Source organism: Acomys russatus, chromosome 2 (assembly GCF_903995435.1).
Source record: "Acomys russatus chromosome 2, mAcoRus1.1, whole genome shotgun sequence".
NCBI lineage: Eukaryota > Metazoa > Chordata > Mammalia > Rodentia > Muridae > Acomys > Acomys russatus.
The window spans coordinates 103,700,330-103,718,925 of NC_067138.1; the positions used below are offsets into that span (position 1 = coordinate 103,700,330).

The window sequence follows — 18,596 nt, forward strand, 5'->3', positions numbered from 1 at the left end:
CTTGGCTCTCCTTGTTTAGTGCATGATGTTGGCCACAGTTACGACTGCTGTTGCTAACCACGCTGTTACTGTTTCAGTGTTGCTGGGCCTTTACTGCCAGTTCTCGGCCTTCTGTTTTAAAGGAGCAGAAAGGAAATGGGCTTAGGTCAAAGGAAATAATTTAATGCAGCACAATGTTTGGGAGTCAGAACCCTTCACCTGCAGAGAAACATGAATCACTGTGAAGTTGACCATAGGAGACAGAGCTGTGTAGAGTCTCAAAAGCTGTGAGGACTTGTTGGCTCGCTTATGTTAGTTTCAAGGTTTTGTTTTTCAGTTGCTTTTTGTTTTGATTTTTTTTAAGCAGAGTGAATCAAGTGAGAATTTGCTTACTGAGTTAATGGTGTGTGCAAGATGCAGGAGGCTGCTGAGTGTTCATTTACTAAGGTGGTGTTAAGCAATTTAGAAGTTATCAATGTACATTGAAATGGTTTAATCTGATGAGAAACTATTGTGTTCCTTTAAGGCTGTTATTAAAATTAATACTGTAAATTGGGCAGCTTTTATAAACTACAGAGGTTTCTTTCTTCAATCCTGAGGGCTGAGGCCGAGGCGCCAGCAGGTCTGGTGTCTGGTGAGGGCTGCTTCCTGTCTCTTTCCAGTTCTGTACTTGTCAGTGCAGCCTCCTTCTGCCTGTTTCCTAAGAGCAAGACTCCCAAGATAGCTCTGCTCCATGAGTAACTCTCCCCCAGAAGGGCCCCGACTAACACTGCTGCCTTAGTAATTAAGTTTTAGCGTATAAGCTTGGGGACACAAACATTTGGATCATACAGCATGTACTGTTCTTGAAGATCACTAAATTGTATAATGCCGGCATCTGATGGACAGAAAATGTTATTTAATAAATCTCTCTCTTTTTTTAAGTATCACAGAGCAGTTCTAGTGGAAATCATGTAATTTTTGTGGATTTAAATATATGTATGTATGTAATTCAAAATTCTTGTGTCTAAGTTCAGCTTCTTACAATTTTCCCAGATTAATAAATTTAAAAGAATTTTCTATTTCTATAAAAATAAAACGGGATTGGCAGGGTACTGGGTGGTTGAGAGCTTGGCCAGTGTGTATGTGGAGGTCTTTGATTTTAGTCTCAATACTGCCAAAAGTGGGGGGAGACGCACAAACACGCACGCACGCACGCACGCACAAATAGGTCTATAGAGGGAAAAAACTGTCGGAATGATTCTGTATAATTTCTTGTTATATCCACTTTGAAGGTTACAGGAAAATGAGCTTCAGCTGAGTCAGGATGGAGAGTGTGGTGCTTTATTGGGCTGAGTTGATATGTATCTGGTGTTTTATGTGCAGACAAAGAATTAAGCTTTCATTTGCCCAAACAGAAGGAACTCTTCTCCTGAGTAGCCTACCCCCAGAGCCCGGCGGAAAATTAGAGGAAAGTCTGGGTTCATTGTCCCAGGACTTGGACCCCAGCTGTTTACACCCCAGCTGGGCAAACTTTAGTTGCTTTCCAGGCCTGAACGGGGATGACTGCCTGTGCGTGTGGGCTCAGCAGTGCGCGCTGCTGTGGGGACAGCTATGAGTGTGGCAGGACAGGCTGGGAGGGCGGGAGAATGGAGGCAAGGAAGTCAGAAAGGAAACGGTATGCAAGTGCACTCTCTGTGCTCTGTCTAATCTCAGGATGTTAGGTGTTCCTTACAGAGAGAGAGAGAGAGAGAGAGAGAGAGAGAGAGAGAGAGAGAGAGAGAATGTGTATTGTGTGTGTGAGAGTGTATATGTGTGTTTGTGCATGTGTGTTGAGGGCATTATAGGTGGTTTGTGTTCTACAGCATAAGTGTGAAGGTCACACAACAACTAATGAGAGTCCGTTCTCTCGCCCTGCCGTGGGACCTGGCTTGTCAGCCTTGCTGACAAGCACTTCTTATGCTGCTCCAGCTTTGAGAGTTGTTACACAAAGCAAATTTGTGCTGGAAGGATCTCTCATCGCAGCATAATGAATAAACAGCAGGAAAAGAAAAAGTACGTTAAATCATTTCCTGGAAATGTTATTAAAGGCATCAAATCCCCATCATTAGCTTATTTTTCAAGTGCGCTACACATTATTACTAACAAGGAGCCGAATACCTTTAATAAGGAATTGCAGAGAAACATCTAATACAATGAACCCCGTGTCAGTGAAATATACCAGTTTTACTTCGGTAAGTAACATCAAATTGTGTCACCACTTGAAGCAAATGTTCGTTTCTCGTCAGATGTGTATAGAACAAACAGAGATCACTGATAGATTTGCATCCACTTCCTATGCAGTGTCCTATTCCTGCTCCGTGGCGCACTGGGCAGAGGTCACCTGTTCTGGCCTCTGGGACATTAGTGGTGGAGTTGGACCAAATTTGAACCTAGGTTGTGGGTGATGAAGGAGATGGGTGTCCGTGTATTCACAGTGGCTGTGCATCATAGATACTGGCCAGCATATTATGCTCATGATTGCCCAGCTCATCACTCACATACATACATACAAACATACATACATACATCTTTCAGCTCTTGTGCATTACCATTTTCAGACTATAAGAACCCTGATTTTGCCCATTTGGGAACTAAAAGTTGATTTGTTGTGAAATTTCAGCAAGTTCACCCTTGAATCATCACCAATGATGTGATTAACCTCCATATCACTTGTTCTGGGTTATGTTATTTTGAAACTGCATATATATACAAACTGTGTTTTCTGTAGCTGATGACTCTATTTCAGGAACATTTCCTGCCTTAGTTGAAATTACTAATTTTTGAAGCCTTTCCATTATACCAAAGTTACTGGCTTTTATACCTTGGTGACTCTTCTTCAAATTTATTGCCCTTTGAAATAAAAAATGAGAACTGGCTACAGGTTATGAGGTACAGTTAGCACTGGGGGAAAGGCTGTTAAAATGTGCTACAAGTCATGTTTTAGTCAACTGGGTTTCTTAGGCTGTAATGTTGCCTGTGCCTGTGATCACTTCCATGTCCGCTTCGCTTAACACTGGTCTCCATTCACGTTAGTTCACCTGTTACTTGCTGGCGTCTCTGAGCTTTAGGGCACATCAGTTACTATGTGTAAGTACCCACAGTTTACATAGTTGCTCCATATATATATATATAAAATTATTATATTGATTCCAGCGCACACGGACTTCGTCATATTGTGATTCACCTCTGCACCATCTGGACGTACGCTGCAGTCCAGGCTCCTGGTCTGTGCATACAGTCCTTTTGTGTGCTTTCCCTCTCTGCAGGCAAGCCAGTTTGCACAGAGGAGGCTGTGCTCGTGCCGGGGATGAGTAGCTGTGTGTGGCATGCCGGGAGCCAAGGAGATTAACGATCTTGCCTGTAGCTCCTGTCATGCCTTTGCCCACTGTCAAAAATTAAATGTCATGTATAACAACTCTCTCTCCATTATGTAATTACATGTGGAAAATGTGTACTTTGCAAAAACTCCCGGGGCTAAAGGAGCCAAAGGAAACTGAAACCCTAGGCAAGGTTAGTGCTAGCTGCCAGGCCCTACAGAGCAACAGTGAGCTCACCATGGGAGCCGCCCTACTGTATCAACTGAACATATGTCTTGTTTTGGCAATTAAAAATAGTGTGACCTGCCCATATTCCTGAAGGATGATAGTGGCTTGAAATTAATATGAATGTCAGAGTCATCTCTAGGCAGTGCACATCCAAAAATACCAGCTTGGATTCACGCTTTTAGATACTCTCTTTACAGGGACTGGAGAGATGGCTCAGCAGCCAAGAGCACTGACTGCTCTCCCAAAGGAGCCTGGGTTCAATTCCCAGCTCCCACACGGCAGCTCACAACTGTCTATAACTCTAAGATCTGACACCCTCACACAGACATACATGCAGGCAAAACACAAATGCACATTAAAAAAACAAAACAAAAATCTCATTGCATTTTTGACTTATGAGATCTAACTTGATGAACAGGAGGGAAGGATTAGGCATTCGGAGTCACATTTACTTTTGTGAGAGATCATTCGTTTGCTTGTATACATCTTTTGTAAACCCATGCAATTAACCATTAAAACATGTGAACGGGTGCTCGTGTAGGAAGCAGAACAGCACAGATGAAGATAAGTCTTGGTCTTACTCTGGCCCTAGTGAGAGGGGAGTGATTTGGATTAGTTCTGATATAGATCAAGGAAACCTGTAGGGATTCTCTCGTCATAGAGCAGGTGGTTGATATAAGTGGATTGGGATGGGACCATGGGATGAGAAGAAAGAAGAGCAGCACCTTTAGAATGTCGCCATTAAGCTTGGTGCCTTGGGTAACAGCTAAATAATAAAAATGGTAATGTGGGCCTAAGACCTGGAAGTTTAAGCATCTGCAATTCTACGTCACAGTCACAAAATACTGCACTTATGTTGATGAGCTAGGAAATATGAAGACATCGCCCAACTCTATCCAGTTGTAACTAGCCCAACATTTTTATTTCAGCTGCAGCTGTCCTCAGGTCCCTCCCATGGCTGGATTTGGGACTGAGCCCCAGCTAAAAGTGGAAGGCCACTTTTAAAGGCAAAGGTCACACTTCATTCTTGTGGAATCTTTAGTATTGTTTTGTTTCGTCCTTGATTGGCTGGAGGGAACACAGGGAGGTGGACACTGACACCAACAAATAAGCATTAGGGTACACAAAGCAGTGAGCCAGGGGAAATAAATACCTGCTTCGTCCGTATAAGATTTGGTAACCATGAAGTGAGCTGTTTACTCAGATCCCAGCCCCCATCTTAAGTCACCCTTTCTGCAAGATCTATACCACTCTGACTCTTAGCAGGTGTTTGTAACCCTGAAGGAGCATGGAGGCCAGCATGGCACGAAAGGTGGCCATTTGACCCTTCTGCCAGAGAGAAGGGAGTTGCCTCCTCCTGGTAGATAACCACTAGTTTCTTTTGGATCCAACATTCCGGCCTTTTGTTGAGGAGAAGGAATGGCATACTCTCTTCTGTAATTGTTCCTTAACTGAAATTGAGATGTCACTGTCAGGGTCCAAGAAAGTTAGAATGCGGGGCCAAGGCCAGGAAGGGGCAGGGGATACCTGGTTTGTTGCCTAGGTTCTGCTGGACCGTCTGGGGCAGGCAGAGACTGAGCAATCTGGAGTGCTGTCCCAGCAGGTCTGAAGCTTGTAGGAAATGCATCGATTTACACCAGCTTTCAGCAAGTCCAAGGCTCACCTGTTTCAACGGACCACCTGAGGCTGGCATGTTTGGAGCAGTTTTCAGTTTTCAGTTGGCTGGAAATCTTCTGGGACAGATGATGTAGACTAGGAACAGAGTTAAGGTCTTAGGGGAAAGCTTTTATCTTGGGTATACACTTGGGACTTTGGTTCTTTCCATTGGGGCTGTGGAAGGGATCTCAAGACAGAGAGAAAAGAGAGCCCGCCCTCAAGGGTAAGCAATAGGTGGGGGAACTTAGGTTGTTGACTGACATGATGGGAGTATTTACCTGGAACCCATTTGATATGTGAAGGGTAGATCCAAGTCACAAATCCTTGAAGGATTCATGAGCTTCTAAGTTTAAAAAAAAAAAAAAAAAATATATATATATATATATATATATATATATATATATGTGTGTGTGTGTGTGTGTGTATGTGTGTGTGTGTGTGTGTATGTGAATGATAACGGTTTTAGATATATGACCATTACCACTGTTGTGATATGCACTGAAATCCTCATTGTAGGGAAAGCAGTTAACATGTCTGCCAACAGTTGGAGCAGACTTACCCCTTTGAGCTATAGACGAAGTCAGGGGCTCAAAAGATGGTTCTGGGTTAAGAACATGAACATTCCTCCTTCTGTCCAGAGAGCTGGATATGCCTAGATTGAACAGAAATGGTTTCAGCACAATGCAAAACACTTTTTGTTTTGTTTTGTTTTGGTTGGTTGGTTGGTTTTTCAAGACAGGGTTTCTCTATGTACCTTTGGCTGCCCTGGACTAACCTTGTGGACCAGGCTGGCCTCGAACTCACAATGATCTGCCTGCCACTGCCTCCCAAGTGCTGGGACTAAAGGCGTGTGCCGCCACCACCTGGCTACAATGCAAAACACTTTTAAGTCTATACATAAAAACAACCAGAGGAGGTTTAAATTTTTGAGCTTGTGGCTATGGTAATAGTAGTTTACCTGGGCTGGAATAATAGCTCATCTCATCTCCACTGATTAATGATCAAACTGTGACGTTTTGAAGCCTTGATATAATAATAGAATCGTGAGATGGAAAAAATATGAAACTCTTTTTTCATTTTTCATATACCTTAAATCTCTTCCTCAGACTTTTATACCTTATGTTTGCATATCTTAAATTATTTTCTTAAACTCTCACAACTTTCATAAACTTTACATTTTTATTTTCCTTTTCATCCAGTTTGCTATGAGACACAGAAGGCTGATTACTGGAACAGCCATTGCAAAGCACATTCCCTTAAATAAAGAATAGTAAAAAGCACAGTTTTAGTTAGCAGTAGCAACATGATAGCTTGAGTTTGCTTTCACATTGAAACCGTTTCCAGAACTTTATCTCTTTCAGTGTGAGGCCTGTCAGCAAGGTAAGCTGTCTGTGAATCTGTCTTTCTCAGCAGACCTAGCAGACCTAGAAAGTGAAAGGCGGGCCTGGTTTCTCTAGAGCAGGAGTCAGTTAAACTGAAGTCTATAGTCAGCATCAACAATCATTGGAGATCTGAGAAGGATAAATGTGAGCAAGAAGCGTAATCTGTTTTTTCATTAAACATCTTAAAATGCCATTTTCCACGGATCTCTGAGCACTTTGAGGCCCATCATCTAGACTGGTAGTACACCTGATTTTAAGCAGACTTTACTTGTTTTTGTCACTTGCCTCAGGCTCATCCTTGGTAGCATATACAGAAGGTTAAATAAAGCTCACCCCTGTAAGTGAATTACAGCTGCACTCCACATGACTACAAGCATAGTTCTGAGCACTTTAAGGAATCTGATCATTTATAAGGTGACTATTAAATTTCACGTCTTAGTTATCTTTAACAGTTAGCAAGTTACAAAATTAGCCTTTACAAAATTAGGATTTTATACTTTTATCCCTGTTATGGTTTAGCCTTAAAACTTAATTGAAGATTTAATTGAAAATCATTGAGCAGCAAAATAAAACTTTAAACTATAAGTACAGTCCACAGAGAGACTGGGGACCTTATTTTCCTGATCCTTTTATAGTGTACCCTTATAAAATATCATACTTTTTTAAACAAGTTAGTTTATCTAATTAACTAAAGCTTCACAAAGTTAGCAAAGACATATACATATGTATACATACCTTCAAGTCAATTTCTGCTAGCCTGAATAGAACTTAGGTATTTATAAACCTTATTTATTGAACATACCTTATTTTTCAAATGTACATTGTTTCTTTTCTGAAATTTTCTAGAAGACTAATTAGTTTAAAAAGGAGATACAGCCAGGCGTGGTGGCGCACACCTTTAATTCCAGCACTTGAGAGGCAGAGGCAGGTGGATTGCTGTGAGTTTGAGGCCAGCCTGGTCTACAGAGCAAGTCCGGGACAGCCAAGGCTACACAGAGAGACCCTGTTTTGAAAAACCGAAAAAGAAAAAAAAAAAGAGAGAGAGAGAGAGAGAGAGAGAGAGAGAGAGAACTACAATGATAAGAGGGAGCTCAGTGGAACTAAGAACTAAGAAATTTTATGGGTGCTGCCTTGGTTGATTTACACCATATGGTCGCCTTAATCAAGATGGTGGTGAAGTCACATGGCATGGACTCTCTTTAACCTTAGTAAACATGGCTGTCAGCCACATGGTTGCTTCTGTCCCATGATGGGGTCATCAGCCAAGGTGGTGGCAAGTCACATGGCTACTGTTCCTTCCTGCTTAACATCTTTTTTTTGAAACAAGAGTTGATTCCAAATTACATACAAGCATGAATAACAATTTAAGATACCTATGTATAGATTACTATCAGCCCTTTTGTTCCAAATTTTTTGTTTCTTTGTTTTGTTTGTTTTTTTAAAGACAGGGTTTCTCTGTGTAGCCTTGGCTGTCCTGGACTCGCATTGTACCAGTCTGGCCTCAAATTCATAGCGATCTGCCTGCCTCTGCCTCCCAAGTGCTGGGATTAAAAGAGTGCATCACCACACCTGGCTTTTTGTTAGAGGTTTTACAAATTTTTATAATACCCAATATACTTACAAATCTTGAGGTACAAAAGTTTGCACAATAGTCTTACAAATCTTTGGGATATAATTTATACTTTACCAAAAGTCTTAGAGAGCTAAATAAAACCAAGAAAAGGATGAGATAAGCAGCAATAAGGACTATTGGGAATAGCTTGTCCGCCATTTTCAAACACATATGCCTTTTCCTAGGCTGTTTTGTTTTGACCTGATGAATGACCAGAGTTCTTCCCCTCCCTCTGCCCCTCCATCTCCCCCTCCTTCTCCCTCTCCCTCTCCCCTCCCCTTCCCCTTGTCCCTCCCTCTCCCTCTCCCTCTGCTGTCTCAGTCAGATGGCCAACTGACTCAGGACAGAGATTTGGGAATAAACATGTTTAGGTCAGGAGAGGGAGGGCCATAATCTAACTCCATAGCCAGCTGTTTTTAATAAAGCAAGACAGCATAAAACAATATTTTAATATTATTCATACCCAAAAGACACCTGCATCTCTTCAGCACCAAATCCAGAGACCAGAGGGAGTGAGCAAAGCAGGCAGAGAACAAGAAGGCTGCATCCTGGGCCTCAAAGGAGCTTCTGTGGCTTGATTCCTGGGAACTTGGCTTTTCCTCCCAGAAGATGCTGGCACTGTCAGCCCCAACACTGCTCTGCTCTCTGTTTGTGACACCTGTGACTTATCTTATTTTCCTCTTGTGCGATGTGGCTGACTCCATCTCATTGTACGATAGCTCTCCACTGACACTTTCCTGTTTCTGCTCTGGGGTGTAAGATGCTGTACTTCGGGGCTTGAGCGATGGCTCAGCGGTTAAGAGCACTGGCTGCATCTGACCAAAAGCCATCTACAGATTCAACGCAATCCCTAGCAAAACACCTACACAAATTTTTAAAGACATTGAAAGTTCAATTCTCAACTTCATATGGAAAAACAAAAAACCCAGAATAGCTAAAACAATCTTGTACAATAAAAGGTGCTCCGGAAGAATCTCCAAACCTGATCTCAAACTGTACTATAAAGCAACAGTAATTAAAACAGCATGGTACTGGCACAGCCACAGGCTGGTTGATCAGTGGAATCGAATTGAAGACCCAGAGATGAATCCACACACATATGGTCACTTGATTTTTGACAAAGAAGCCAAATCCATTCAATGGAAAAAGGATAGCATCTTCAACAAATGGTGCTGGTCTAACTGGATGTCTACATGTAAAAAAAAAAAATGCAGTTGGACCCATATTTGTCACCTTGCACAAAACTCAAATCTAAGTGGATCGAAGACCTCAACATAAAAACAGAGACACTAAGCCACTTAGAAGAAAAAGTGGGGAAGAGCCTGGAACATATTGGCACAGGAGACAACTTCCTGAACAGAACACCAACGGCCCAGGCCTTAATGTCAACCATTAATAAATGGGACCTCATGAGGCTGAGAAGCTTCTGTAAGGCAGGAGACACTGTCAAGAGAACAAAGCGACAGCCTACAGACTGGGAAAAAATCTTCACCAACCCTACATCTGACAAAGGTCTAATATCCAAAATATATAAAGAACTCAAGAAATTAAACACCACCAAACCGAATAACCCAATTGAGAAATGGGGCTTGGAACTAAACAGAGAATTCTCAATAGAGGAATATCAAATGGCTGAGAAACACTTAAAGAAATGCTCAACCTTCTTAGTCATCAGGGAAATGCAAATCAAAACAACCCTGAGATTCCATCTTACACCCATCAGAATGGCTAAGATCAAAAATTCAAGCGACACCACATGCTGGTGAGGATGTGGGGAGAGAGGAACACTCCTTCATTGCTGGTGGGAATGCAAACTAGTACAGCCACTTTGGAAATCTACCTGGTGCTATCTCAGAAAACTGGGAATAGGGCTTCCTCAAGACCCAGCTATTCCACTCCTTGGAATATACCCGGAAGATGCTCCAGCATACAACAGGGACATATGCTCAACCATGTTCATAGCAGCCTTATTCATAATAGCCAGAACATGGAAACAGCCTAAGTGTCCCTCAGTAGAAGAATGGATAAAGAAACTGTGGTACATTTACACTGCAATACTACTCAACTATTAAAAACAAGGAATTCCTGAAATTTGTGGACAAATGGATTGAACTAGAAATGATTATAATGAGTGAGTTAACCCAGAAGCAGAAAGAGTCAAATGGTATATACTCACTTATATCTGCACACTAGCCCAAGGAGCATGTCCCACGAAAGCCTTCACTTACCAACTGGGACAGAGGGGAGGACATCCTATTGGGACTCTAGATGAGAGAAGCATGGGAGAATGGCAAAGTAGAAGGATCCAGAGGGTCCTAGAAACCTACAAAAAGAACATTATGATAGGCAGATTTGGGCCCAGGAGTCCCACTCAAACTAAGGTACCAGCCAAGGACAATACAAGCAGTAAACTTCAAACCCCTACCCAGATCTAGCCAATGGACAGGACATTCTCCACAGTTGAGTGGAGAGTGGGGTCTGACTTTCACATGAACTCTGGTGCCCCATGTTTGACCACGTCCCCTGAATGGGGAGACCTGGTGGCACTCAGAGGAAGGATAGCAGGCTACCAAGAAGAGACCTGATACCCTATGAGCATATACAGGGGGAGGAGTTCCCTCTCAGTCACAGTCATAGGGGAGGGGAGTAAGGGGAAAATGGGAGGGAGGGAGGAATGGGAGGATACAAGGGATGTAATATGAATAAATTAATTTTAAAATTAATTTTAAAAAATAAAAATAAAAAGATTAACTGAAAAAAAAATAAAAATTAAGGGAAAAAAAAAAAAAAAGAGCACTGGCTGCTCCTCCAGAGGACCTGGGTTCAATTCCCTGCCCTCATGCGTCAGCTCACAACTGTCTGTAGTTCCTGTTCTACGGGATCCAACTCCCTCATACATGCAGGCAATACACCAATGTACATACAATAAAAATAAATAAAAATTTAAAAGCATGAACAAAATGTTGTTGTTCTTAATATGCTCACTTGTGTGAGCTGTCGGCCTGTGCACGGCCTCCTGTCCCAGCTTTCCTGTCTTCTCTCTTCTCTTCTCACTTAAGACCCTGTCACTAAAGAATGACCTGCTAGTCAGGGTCAGCTGGAGTCATCACAACTTGTTCCTTTATTGCTGAGTAATATTCCATTCTGTGGATGTAGAAAAGTTTATTAATCCATCTTCCTTTAGGTGAGCATTTGCAATTTTGAAGTATTATAAATAAGCTTCTAAGCATGATTTAAAAAATATTCTTCTACAAAATTACATATAGCATGTTTGTCTCAGGATAGACTCAGCTATGCTTCTGTAATAAACAGTGCCCCAAGGTGACTCCCCCTCCCAAAAAAAAGATGCTTATAACACAAGTCTGAGAACCTGAGTTCAGTCTCTAAAACTCACATAAAGGCGAAGATAGCCCAGCTCCTCAGTTGCCTTTTCACCCCCAACGTGCACACATACATATTAGTCATACATACATGCTAATAATATTAAGAAAAGGTCATTTTAATTTATTTTTAATTACTTTATCTCGTGTATATGGATATTTTGCCTGCATGTTTGTCTGTGTACCCACACGCATGCTTAGAGCCTGCAGAAGCCAGAGGAGGGTGTCAGTCTCCCGAACACTAGAGTTCCAGGCAATGGTAAGCCTCCAGGTGGGTGTTGAGAATCCCACCTGGGTCCTGTGGAAAAGCAGTGCTCTTAACCGCTGAGGCATCTCTCCAGCCCTTTAATAATTTTTAATGGCAAGGGTTTATTTCTTTTTCATGTTATATCCCATCAAAATTCAGCAAAATTTCATGCCTCTCCATTGGCTGAGCATTTAGGCATCCATGCTGCAGACGTTCTATGCCAGCACGTCTTCCCATGATCGCCATAGCAGAAAAGACTGTTAGTTAAGTACTGGCCTGGCTTACAAGAGGAAGAAGCCGTGTCATTGTGATTGCAGTCACGGGGGGAGTGTGCTCTGCTGCTGTGTGGCTTACTGCTTGCCCTGCCACGTGCTGTTTAAAATAATGACGTTTTAAAGCATGTTTTCGCCATTATATCTGTATAAGGGGTGAACAATGTGAAAATGGTGCTCAGGGAGACTGCAGTTGGTAGATGGAGCAAGCTTGGAGCCTTGTGTGTCTCTCCCTTTAGGGAGTTTATGAAGTGGGTTTAAGAGCGCACAGGAGAGAAGCTGACATCTGTGGCTCTGGGGCAGGAGGGAACACTTAGTGCAAAGGTTACGAGTGGGAGTTCTGAAGCCAGACCGTGGTTTTCAATTATAGCTCTTGTGATTTAGTAACCTAGGTGGGTAGCTTTACCTGCATGTCAAATAAAGAGATGAAGAAAATGGAACCTAACACATGGAGGCACTCTAGTTTAAATGGTATACAGCAAGCACTCAAATGTTATTTCTGATCACCATGTTTGTTCAGTTGATGGCAAATGCCCGTCATCCCAACACTCAGGAGGCTGAGGCAGGAAAATTTAGAGTCCAAGGCCAGCCTGGCCACAGAGTAAACCTGAGCTCTCATTAATATACAACACCTCTGCTTGTGGGTCTCGTATCGTAGCTAGGTTTTCTACTCTTGAGTCTCACAGGGTGGAAATCGAGGGGGCAGGGGTGTCAGTGAGGCTTAAGTGTGTGGCTGTGGGGCAAATTCTCTTGTGACCTCCTTCCTACTAAACCTTGTTTCCTTGCTGGCTCAGGTTGAAGTGCGGTCAGTTGCCCTACCCCACCCCTACTCACCCCCTCCCCCTCCTCCAGCAGCCCCCTCCATCCACAACTTTGAGCTCAAGGTGTTCCAGGAAGAATTCCTGTTAGCTCAGAATTCAAGGAAATCGATCAGTTCAGGGACGGTCAGATAATCTCCCTTCATCCTGACATTATCTGTGTCACGTAGTAGTATAAGCTGATTGTGTGAGTCCATTCACTTACTGAGCCTCACTATGGATTGTGTGTACAATTGTACAGCCTTCTAAGCATTCTTCCTGATACGTGATGCTTGGCTGTTACCAGTGCCAGTGTATCTCAGTGGGTGTGCTGGGTGTGTGGCACATGTCTATGCTTGTGTGCTGCTCTGGCCTCTGCGTTTATGCACACAGGTACACATACGTGCACCACCTGCGGCTGCCCTACTGACCAACACAGAGTAATGTTCTCTCCCTTTTGCCTTAAGACAGGTCTTTCAGTGAACCAGAAGCTCACCATCTGAGCTAGGCTGCCCAGCCAGTAAACTCTTAGGACTCTGCACCCCTCAGTGTTAGGGTCACAGGCATGTGTGGCCACACCCAACTTTTTGTATGGGTGCCAGGGATTTAAACTCAGCTCCTAATGCTTACACAGCAGGCAAATACTCTTACCCACTGGCTTGTCTTCGCAGCCCCACGAGTGTATTTTTTAACAAAGAGGAATTTAAGTCAGGATTCAAAATATAATTTGCTATAAATACATTCTACAAATAAGAGACTAAATTGGTAGTGTCCCTAATATCCTATTGAGAAAAACCAGACCAGAGAGCCCCAGGATAGTAATTCTACAATGGTAATTTTGTTTGTTTGCTCTATTCCTCACTAATTGCTAATATTGTTAAGGTGGGAATCATGTTTTATTCATTTTTATATTCATATTATAAAGATGTGTCAAATAGATTTACATATTCAAAATACAATGAGCGATATCATTGAGCTTCAACCAATTAAACCCTACCCAGCTTGAATTAAACGGGAGGCAGGGCTGGGGTGTAGCTCAGTTGGTAAGTGCTTGCCTAGCAACACAAGCCCTGGCTCTAGTCCAGTGCTACATACACCAGTGGTCGTGGTGGAGGACTGTGGTCCACACGCGGTGGGAGGATCTGACATCCAGGGTCATTCTCAGCTCGTGAGTCAAGGCCAGCCTGGGGATCCATGAGACTCTGTCTTGAACAAAATGGGGAGACACTGTTATGAGGTCTGGTTGATTGTCAAAAGGAACTGCTAAGACTTCTAAGGAGAAGACACCAAGGTATCTCTAGAGCTGTCAGCACAGGGGAGTTCGTGAGCCCTTATTAACTGGAGGACTTCCTTTGGTAGTGTCTTGATGACACACTCCTGAGCTCTGTGTGTCTGCTCTAAAATTTGAGTCTCTTGGATGAAGAACTTGGTTGCCCCAAACTAAGGTACCTGTATGTTCCATCCACTCATATTGAGGCAGGCTGTTTGTATTATCTAGTGTAAATGTGTTACTGGCTGGCCACAGGCAGAACACTGCTGTTAACTCAGGGAAGCAGGTTGAGACCTCTCCCACCCCTACGCCATGGTCTCGCTTACCCAGCTGTTCACCAGTGTCGGCCCTGTGCTTTCAGATGAGGGCCTATTCACATAGCCTTTTCAGTGTCTTGGGACCATTGTCTTGTGTTTCTATGCTAACTCCTCACTGTGTTGGACAGGTAGATGATTCCTAGATATCTACATGTCCCAGATCGACACAGCATGGAGTCATCTGAGAAGGGATTTTTCAATTGAGCTGTTTCCAAGATCAGAGCGGCCTGCCCCTGGGGGTGGTGGTGGTGTTTAACTTGTTAATTGGCATAAGAAGGCCTAGACCACTGTGGGCAGCACCATCCCTGGGTACGTGGGTCTGATCTTTGTAAGAAAACAAGCTAAGCATGAGCGAGCAAACAGCGTTGTCTGTATGGTTTCTGCTTCAAGTTCCTACTTGAGGTCCTGCCCTGGCTCCCTCGGGGATGTGCTGTGCTCTGGAAGTGTAAGCCAAATAAGTCCCTTCCTCCCCTAAGTTTCCTTTGGGCCGAGGGTTTTCTATCACAGCAACAGAAAGGAAGCATTGAGTAGAGGGAAGGTCCATTACTTTGGTGTCAGGCATCCACTGGGGATCTTCGAACATAGCGCCTAGGATGGGGCTACTGCAGTCCACAGGGACATGGACGCTGGAATAATAGTTCTCGCTCTGTTTCTGCTTGGGGCTTCACTGCCTCTCTCAGTGGGTAAGATAACTATAAAAACACAGTCAACTGCAGCTCTAAGTTGTATCTCATGAGGTGCCTAGGAAATGTTCACTGTTGTTTAAAAGCCACCTGGAAAGCAAACAGATTTGAGTCTTTAGGAGAACCTTAGACTGCTGGGGGCTGGGAGACTCCCCAGAAGTCACCTGGCCTGCTGCTTGTCCTCAGTGTCAATCCTTTTCTTCTGTTTTCCGTCTCCTGTGTCTTTCTTCTTTGAAATCACTTTGATGCCGCCCTCCATAGCTTGACTTGGCTTTGTGAACAATCGATATTAAGTGCATTATAAAAGACTATAAACTGTGACTTCTTATAGAAGCTTTCTTCTCTCCATTAGAAGTAATTATGGGTTTTTCTACTATGTGAGCTTTAAAAAAAATTAGTGGACTTTAAATGGCACTGGAGTCACACTAATTTGTGGAAAGCGACTACATTTTAAGTGGATACCCTGAGACAACTCATCACAACCTCAAAATGTGTGTGCAGCCATGTTTTCAATGCAAGGGGCCTTGTGCTGAGGTTTTTACTTGGGCGCTGGGGATCTGAACTCGGGTCCTCCTGTGTGTGTAGCAGGCACTTCACCAACTTAGCCATCTTCCCAGCCCTTCCCTTCTTTGTTCTCTACTCCACTTCCCAAAGAATAGCCACCATCTCGTATTCTGATAGTTGTGTCTCCACTTCTACTAACAGTCTAGAAACAAAAACTGTGAGACGTGATTTACCCAAAGCCCCACAGCTAGAGATGGGCTCCTCCCATCCCTCCTCGCTGTCCTAAGAAGCGGTAGGATGATTAAAGCCAGGATAGAAGTCTAATCACATTATTAGACAGGGAAGTCAAAAGGTCATGGTCATCACCATCTACCTAGGAAGTCTGCAGGCAGCCCGGGCTACATGAAACTCAGTCTCAAGCAGAAGAAGGTGATGACAAAGAGGAGGCAGTGTGCTTATGAACAGAGTCAGATTTATCTATTAAGGCCACTATAACTCTGCTACATGAAGAATGTGCTGCAGTGAAGATGGTGAGAAACATAAGACAGGAAATAAATACAAACCTTTCGTGAGCACTCTAGCGAGGAGGATCAGCTGTAGAACAGTCTAGAGACTGAGTGGAATACAGACTGAGTTCTGTTTTTCTCAAGATGCTTGTCAGACATGCAGCAGAGAACCTTGAGGTAGGGAGTCTAACAGGCAGATGGGGAGCCCTGGAGGAATCCCAGGTTGGATATGAAAGTGGGGAAGAATAAGTGTGGCCCTCGTTAGAGGAGCCAGTCATCTCACTGAGGTTATTAAAGCATACTGGCGAATGAGAGATAGGTGCTCATGAATGAATGGAGACAGGCCTTTTGGGGAAGTAGGGACATGACTCGGGTTAGACAGGAATGATATGGACCAATGGACTTGTTACCCAGGTGCCATCTTAGGTAAATCACCTTTTTGTGTGCAAAGACATATGAGGTCTTACGTTTATTTTTTTTTCCCCCTCTTCTTAGTGCTAGAGTTGAACTTGGGGCCTCATGCATGGTCAGTGAATGTTCTCACATTGAATTCATCACGAGCTTTCGTGTGTTAAGCAGAAAGCATCTTCGTGAGTTTTCGTGCTTTTATTTGTGAAAGACAAGACTTCACATAAATAAATCTTACCATAGTTATATTGGCCCTGCAGGATGAGTGGACACTGTAGGACAGTCACGATGTCCTGCGAGGCGCTGCCTGCTGTCTGCTGGTCACATGGTGGAAATGAGGCAGATGGTCAGAACTGGTGTTTTAGGGGTGGTTGTGTACCTTTCCCCTGCTGGTTAGATTCCAGCTCCTCCCTACTCTGCTCAGGTAAGGCGGCAAACAGCACAGTCTTCCCGGAGCTCTGCTCTCCGCATCCGTCCCTCCTCCTCACAGCCCACCATACAGGGCTTGTGGTAGCTATCTTGGTGTCTTTCATTGGCAGAGCACAGTTTGAGGAGGCTGGAAACGTTTCCAGAGCACAACACTGTAGATACAAGTGGGACCTACATGTTTGGACAGCCGTTTGAAAATTTCATGTTCCACGGTGCCGAAAAAGTTGATGCCTTTCCAAAATTATCTTTGATGGCTTCGGACATTCTCAGTTGGATTCCCTAACTCTGAGCATCATCACTCTGTGTCACTAGTAATTGTCTCTCTTAAGTGCCACTCCCACCTTTGTGTATTAGCTTCGTGTGCCCGAGCACTCTGTGCACACGGTTACTCCTCTGGGGTTGTGTGCTCGTTATGAACTGAGAATTAAGGAAGCACTTGTAATTGGATCCAGGACCTTAACTTAACTGCTGATTCTTCCTGTTTGGCCATTCCGCAGAAATGAAGACGCAGTCAACCAGATGGCCGTCGCTCCCTTCCCAGTGCCATCCAATTCCCCATCACCTGTGGAGGTAAGGTTGCTCAGAAGGCATTCTCAGTACACTCAATGAATTCTTCACCATTTCTACAAGACCTTCCTTTTTTATTTTTTTAGTCATGTAATAATCTGTTAACTAGCAAATGGTCCTGCCTAAGACAGAAGGCATTTGCAGTATGATTATGCAGTATGAAACAGGGCTAGATGCAGGTGCTAGAGTCAACTCGCTAATATTACCTCTTCAGAGATACAAAGTTCCTCAGATCTCCTGGGTGACCTAGCAATGGCAGTTTCTATATCAAAGTCCAGAGAACCATGCAGCAGTACAGGAAACTGGAAGCCTCAGAACACAGGGGCTGCAGTGCGGTGTCAGGCCATGGCTGAAGGTCAAAGCCTTGGGGAATTGTTGGTGTGAGTCTGTCTGCATTAAACGACAGAAGCAGCTGAACCGTGAGGTCCTCAGCACGCTGCAGCTGTGATGGCACGTGCACCTGCGGGCTGGCGTCTCCACCCCCCCTTTCCTTCTGCGCACTCAGCCTCAAGGTGGTGCTGCTGACTTCCCCCGCCGCGCCCCCCCCCCCCAGTTTCTACTCCATAGGTCAGTGTCTCTAGAAACATCCTCACATACGCACCGTGAGGTGTGCCTTACCACCCCATCTCTGAATCCAGTCAAGACCAGTCACCACTGAATCAGAAGCTCTTCCAGCTGCAGTTTTTATCTTTTTTGACCAGTTATTGTCAGAAAAGCTACAAGTTAGAACTTTGTTGCATTGTCTCCATAGAGATGATTTCAGCAGTGTTGCCGTTACTGAGGTTTGGGTTAGGGGTTGGGGGACACATTGTTTTGGGTTTGGTTTTGTTTTTGTTTTTCATTTTTTCAAGACAGGGTTTCTCTGTCTAGCTCTGGCTATCTTGGGACTCATTCTAAAGACCAGGCTAATCCACTTGCCTCTGTCGCCTGAGTGCTGGGGTTAAAGCATGCACCACCACTGCCCAGCAATAATTATCATCATCATCATCATCATCATCAAAGACTTCAAAGGGTCTGGAGA

At 43.8% G+C, this 18,596-nt stretch overlaps 1 protein-coding gene across 1 annotated transcript in view; it reads left to right on the top strand.

The window, feature by feature from the left end:
* The window catches only part of Patj (PATJ crumbs cell polarity complex component), a 284,333-nt gene that overhangs the window by 193,234 nt on the left and 72,503 nt on the right, over positions 1-18,596 (top strand). The window contains exon 30 of the mRNA XM_051164507.1: positions 17,506-17,578. Within this exon, the coding sequence (XP_051020464.1) occupies positions 17,506-17,578 (73 nt within the window). The remainder of the gene's footprint in view (positions 1-17,505; positions 17,579-18,596) is intronic.